Source organism: Histomonas meleagridis (assembly GCF_020186115.1).
Source record: "Histomonas meleagridis strain 2922-C6/04-10x chromosome Unknown contig_1, whole genome shotgun sequence".
Classification (NCBI taxonomy): domain Eukaryota; phylum Parabasalia; order Tritrichomonadida; family Dientamoebidae; genus Histomonas; species Histomonas meleagridis.
This window is the reverse complement of record NW_027150746.1, coordinates 797083-803735: the sequence shown is the minus strand read 5'-3', so window position 1 is coordinate 803735 and position 6653 is coordinate 797083. Positions and strand designations below refer to the sequence as shown.

The 6653-nt window shown below is 25.0% G+C and overlaps 1 protein-coding gene across 1 annotated transcript; it reads right to left on the bottom strand.

Annotated features, from left to right (window-relative positions):
- GO595_000221 (rac-like GTP-binding protein 5) lies at positions 1-588 on the bottom strand (the record flags this gene model as incomplete). The annotated part of the gene is made up of 1 exon (XM_067915091.1): positions 1-588. The coding sequence occupies one exon, from the start codon at positions 586-588 to the stop codon at positions 1-3; it is 588 nt and encodes a 195-aa protein (XP_067779676.1).
- Between the last annotated feature and the right edge of the window lie 6065 nt (positions 589-6653).

Below are 6653 nucleotides of genomic sequence, written 5' to 3'. Positions count from 1 at the left end.
TCAGCAGTCGTTTTGCTGTTTGCGCGGGAGTTTGTAGCCTCCTGAAAAAACAATTTGAAAACCTGCTTCGAACACTTCTTTTACGTTATCTTTGCTTAATGAAGAGCATTCAATGTAGGCAAGTGCTCCAATTATGCTTTTCATTTCTTCTCCTTGAGATGTCGAAATTTTAATTGTTTCATTTGATTCTTTTTCTCTAAGATCACTTTTCAGTCCAACTAAAACATATGGTATGCCAGGGTAATAATTTTCGAGGTAAGGAATATATGTGGTACGAATTCTTTGGAATGACTTTGGTGACACAAGTGAAAAACAAATTAAAATAATATCCGGGTACCCGAACACGAATGCAATTCTATTCATATCTAAGTAATCACCAGCACCGCATGTATCAATTAATTGTAAATTAAAATCATGGCCTTGAAAGCAGCAATGAGTACAAATACCATCAGCAACACTGGGAGTATAATCTATCGGAAATGCACCATGGGCTGCGTAAGTTAATAAAAGACTTGTCTTACCACTATTTGATTCTCCTACGAGTGTGAATTGAATCAACTTAGCTGGGTGGTTGTCAAGATCCACCATATTGATTTAAGAGTAAAAAAAGACGCTGTCAACCAAATAAACGGTCGTTTCAAATCAGAAAATCAATTTTTTTCATTTTCCACTGAACTAAATTTAAATAAATAAGTATACACATTCTATTCAATAAAATTATCTTAACCAAATTTTGTTATCTTATTTTTTAATGAGCAATCTCCAAAACTTCGAAATGCTTTTTTGGCTTTAGGATTAAATACAGAAGTTCAAATTCAATAAACATATAGAACTAATAGTCAATATTAATTTATGTGATTTTTCTATAGTTTTCATTCTGTTTTTAAGTTATACAATATTTTCAATATCTATAGATCAGAGCAAAAATTCAAAAATCTGTCTTTGCAATTTTATATAATTTATTAGTTCTATAAATAGTATGATTCTTGAAACAATTTATTCATTATTGGAGGCTCTCGACAAAGAAGAAAAAATAACTTTTTGAATTAATTTTGTGGTTACCAAATCCATCAAGATTCGTTCCTTTACGAGTGAGCGATACTCACAACAAAGAATCACAAAATTAAACAGAAGATTAAAATATTTTAAACATTTTTTCTACAATACTTATATATACTGGTTTAGATGTGGTAATTGGTACATTCAGTCTTTACTTAGATGACCGTTTGTGTTTTGTATCGTACACGAATTTAAATGGAAAGTGACTAAATTCAAAGGAAATTTTAAAAAAATTATTATATCTTCATAAAAAATTTGCCTACTGTTCTTATATGTTAAAATCTGATATGTATTAAATACATTACAAATAATTTTAAAATTAAAAAGAAATCTATAAGAGGGAAAGTTGGTTGACAGTGTCTTATCTTGACTCGATTCAGGAACACTGCGAAGGAAGATTAAAACTAATTTCCAGTAAAAGAAAATCAAAGTGAAGATTTCAAGCCATTTAGCAGAGACCACATCGATGTGGTAAGTATCGATACTTATGTTTAATTAGTTTTAAAAGCATTTTAAAATTGTTTAAAGTTAAAATATTAAATATTTAATTTAAGCAAAGTATCTAACGGAAACAGTAAGAATGCTTGAAATTAACGCAATTTCTAATATTTATTAATGAAGAAACTTTAACCCAAAAAACAAAGATTTTTGCACAATAAAATTTTAATCAAACAATGGATGTCTTTTCATTATATAATAAGCAAAAATAGTTTGAGAAACATAAAAAGAACATAGATAGTTGATTTAATAAACGCTTATTTTTGTTAATTAATAGAAAAATTTAATTGTTTCAACAAATTTAATTCGTATAGGGTTGAATGTGATAGGCTTAGCAGTGGCATCTACTTTCTTCTTTTGCTTCAAGATTACGCGGGTCCGATTTTGCCTTGCTATGAAAAATTGCAGATATGCAACTATCCAAGAGCAATGTCATATTATCATTAGTTTTTGCAGACACTTCAAAGAATTGGAGTTTGTTATTTTGTGCAAAATCTAAGCCTTGTTGATATGAAATTTTTCGTGAATCCAAATCAATTTTATTTCCAACAATGAATATCACACAATCTTTTGAAGTATGATTCCGAACATCATCGACCCATTGTTGAAGCTCTTGAAATGAATCTTCGTCTGTAACATCATAAACAATTAAAGCACAATCAGCATCACGAAAATAACTATATGTTAGTGCACGATACACTTCTTGTCCAGCTGTATCCCAAAGTTGAATTCTTACAGTCTGATTTTCAAATATTATATTTTTTGCTATAAATGAAACACCAACAGTTGGAGAATAGTTAGGATCGAATTCAGATGATGATATTGCCCTAATTAGGCATGATTTGCCAACTTGACATTTGCCAACGACAATGATTTTGAAGTTTTCTTTGTTCATTTTTTTTGACCTGTTCTCGTATTCAAGTTTTTTTGATCTAAAACTTTTTGAATTAAATTAATTTGTCGGAAATCGATTTCCCAAAAAATGTAAAACATTGAATATTTAATTGAAATACAAATTGAATGCATTAATTACAAGTATTATTGCAATATGCCCATAATTAAACTTCATGGAATGGTTTGATTATATTTTTGAAAATTAGTGAATCTTTTTTGAAATGTAAATTCATACTGAACATCGAAGATACTTACAAACATTCAACCTTTTCATACTACAAAGTTAATACTCCATTAAAAAAAAGAAAATTATTAAATAAGTAAATTAATTTATACTGAATATATTCAAAAAAAATTATGAAGAATGTTCAAAGAATGATTGGCAGCTTCATAAGAAATTAATTAAAGAAGGACATAATCCAAATGAAATTGTAAAAATCATTCGACATGATGAAATAGAAAAACTTCAAGAAATATCATCACAAACAAATTTTGATTTTAATCAAACAATTCAACCATCACTTTATGAAAGATGTTCATTTATTAATAAAGAAAATGTTACATTAATTGATTATACAGCATTTTTTGGATCTGTTAAATGTTTTAAATTTTTGCATATGAATGGTATAAAGACAGAAAACACAGACATATGCAAACGCAGGTGGAAATGAAGAAATTATTCATTTGTGTGAGCAAAACCATTCATCATTTGAAGATGCATATGAAACAGCAATTATGTTACACCAAAATGATATTTTTAATATATTTTTGAGAATAAATCAGAAAAAATACAATCAATACCAAAAATGTCTGAAGATAAAACTAATGATTTGGTAAGTTTTTGTATTCAAAAAGATAATTATGATATTTTGACATTTTTGGAAGAAAAAGGAATTGATGTTAATACTTGTAAAAACGAACCAGCAAGAAACGAAAACTCACATCTTGTTAAATATTTCCTTCAAAATAATCAAACCCCAAAAAACATTTTGCCATTTGCTTCAGTATCAGGAAATGCTGAACTTGTGAAATAAATTTTAGATCAAAAAGGAATTGATGTTAATGCAGGAATTATTCATTTTAATAATTGAGAATATGTTTTAATAATTTTGAATATGTTTTAATAATTTGAAACAGCACTTCATATAGCAATTAAAAATAATAATATAGAAATAGTAAAATTACTTTTAGATAAAGGAATTGATGTTAATGCAAAAAATATTCATTTGAATAATTTTATATATGTTTTAATAATTTGGAATATGTTTTAATAATTAGGCAATTTTTTCGATTTAACATCAATAAAAACCGTTTATTTATCAATATCGATCGATTGTATCAATAAATAAACGGTTTTGGTCGATTAAAAACCATTCAAAAATTTCGTGATACAAAGAACATTAGTATCGTTCCTATTGACTTAGTCTTATAACTTATCTAGATTCAAACCGTTGTTGGTCGGTTTTTATCGATAAAAAAGTGACTCGTATCGAAAATTAAACGATCAATTGTGGGCCAACCCTGCTAACGAACCTTCTATTTTTCTAAATGATTCAAAATCAAACAGCAACAATAAATCAGAAATCTAAAAACGAATGGGAAACATTTACAACGCTTAAAAACATAATCTTTGGTTTGAATATAGATAATTTTGCTCAATCATCAAATTTTACCCTCAGCAAATTTTGTAAAAAATATTCAATATCTTATGATATCATTATATGCCGAATGATATATACATATCTTTTGATTAATAGTAATAATTTTGATATATATTTGAGATTATTACAAGAAATTGAAAAATTTGAAGAAAATAATAAGATCAACTCAAAAATAATAAATTTATTTTCTCAATTTCTACTTAAAAAACACACGCAAGAATCATTTTATTTACTTAATTATATGATTAAGTATAATTTAATTGAATCAAAAATCATCCAAAATATATGTGAACCATTTTTTGTTCATATTAATCAAGATAAATCAGATGAATATATATATATATATAAAATAAATATTTATTTGATCAAGAAAATATTTCTTATGAAAAACTTTCGAAGAATGATTTTGCACTTCATAAGCAATTAATTAAAGAAGGAGTTAATCCAAATGAAATTGCAAAAATAATTCGAAATGATGAAATAGAGAAACTACAAGAAATATCATCACAAAATGAATTCGATTATAATCAAATAATTCCAAAATCAATTTATGAAAGATGGTCATTTATTAATAAAGAAAATGTTACATTGATTGATTATGCAGCATTTTTTGGATCAGTTAAATGTTTTAAATATTTACTTATGAATGGTTCTAAAATAGATAACACAGGTAAATATGCAGTTGCAGGTGGAAATGAAGAAATTATTCATTTATGTGAACAAAATCATTCATCATTTGAAGATGCATATAAAACAGCAATTGAATTTCATCGAAATAATATCTTTTATCATCTTTATGAAAATAAAATTGAAGATATTAATAATTTAAAAGAATTAGGAGAAATATGTGTTTCATATTTTAATTATGAAATTTTTACATATTTAGAAAAAGAAGGAATGAAAATTAATAAAAATATCATTAATAAAGCAGCAAAAATTGGAAATATTTTTCTTGTAAAATATTTCCTTAAAAATAATCAAATTCCAGAAGATATTTTAGTTTTTGCTTCATTTTCAGGAAATATTGAACTTGTTACATTTTAAAGCAAAGAGGAATTGATATTAATGCTAAAAATATTCATTTGTTTTATTTAAAATTTATTTTAATAATTTTATATTTCAAAATAATATTTAAAAATTATTTAAATTATTTGATACAGCACTTATGTATGCATCTGAAAATTGTCATACAGAAATAGTTAAATTACTTCTTGAACAAGAAGGAATTGATATTAATGCTAAAGATATTTATTTGTTTTATTTGAAATTTATTTTAATTATTTAAATTTTCAAAATAATATTTGGAAATTATTTAAATTATTTAATACAGCACTTATTTATGCATCTGAAAATGGTCATACAGAAATCGTTAAATTACTTCTTGAACAAGAAGGAATTGATATTAATGCTAAAGATATTTATTTGTTTTATTGAAAATTTATTTTAATAATTTAATATTTTAAAATAATATTTGGAAATTATTTAAATTATTTTTTACAGCACTTATTTATGCATCTGAAAATGGTCATACAGAAATAGTTAAATTACTTCTTGAACAAGAAGGAACTGATATTAATGTTAAAGATATTTATTTGTTTTATTTAAAATTTATTTTAATAATTTCTTATTTCAAAATAATATTTGGAAATTATTTAAATTATTTGATACAGCACTTATTTTATCATCTGAAAAAGGTCGTACAGAAATAGTTAAATTACTTCTTCAACAAAAATGAATTGATGTCAATGCCAAAGATATTTATTTATTTTATTGAAAATTTATATTAATAATTTAAAATTTCAAAATAATATTTGGAAATTATTTATATGATTTAGAACAGCACTTTTGATTGCATCTAAAAAAGATAATACGATAATAGTTGACATCTTTCATCGTTTTCTCGCACAATCCAAGGGTTTTTAAGGGCTTTGGTTCATATAAATGCTAAAGATATACGAACAAAGGAGCATTGTTTGTTTTAATTTTGGATAAAAGCTGATTAGGTAGACTTATTTTTTTATTATTATGTAATAATGAGACATATAAAAAAAGTGGAAAAAAATAAAGAATTATATTTTTATTCTAAAAAATTTCGAAATTTTTATAATTAGACTGCTGTGAAAAACCTGTAGACCAACACTCAATATAACCCACGCCTACACTTTGAAATATGTTCAATATGCATAATGCTACAGCTCATCGGGTATGTACCTTTTGGGGCCCGAGATTAGTCCAGAATGTATTATGCCTGATTGGCCAATGTATGTCAACGGGGAATTTTACTTGTCCTGAACTGTAATATTGTTTAATTAAAATTCTTATGATTGCACATGAAATTAATAATGAATAGGAATTTCTATCAAGAATAAAAAAAATGCAACTAAAAAAAAGCTATTGTATACAGAAATTGTTAAATTGATTCAACAGATTTAAATAAAATGAATCCAGAAAATTAAAAATAAACAAACTACATAATGACATCTTTTTTGCTTTTATATTTGTGATTCAAAATATATTAATATAAAAAACATTTTATTATGA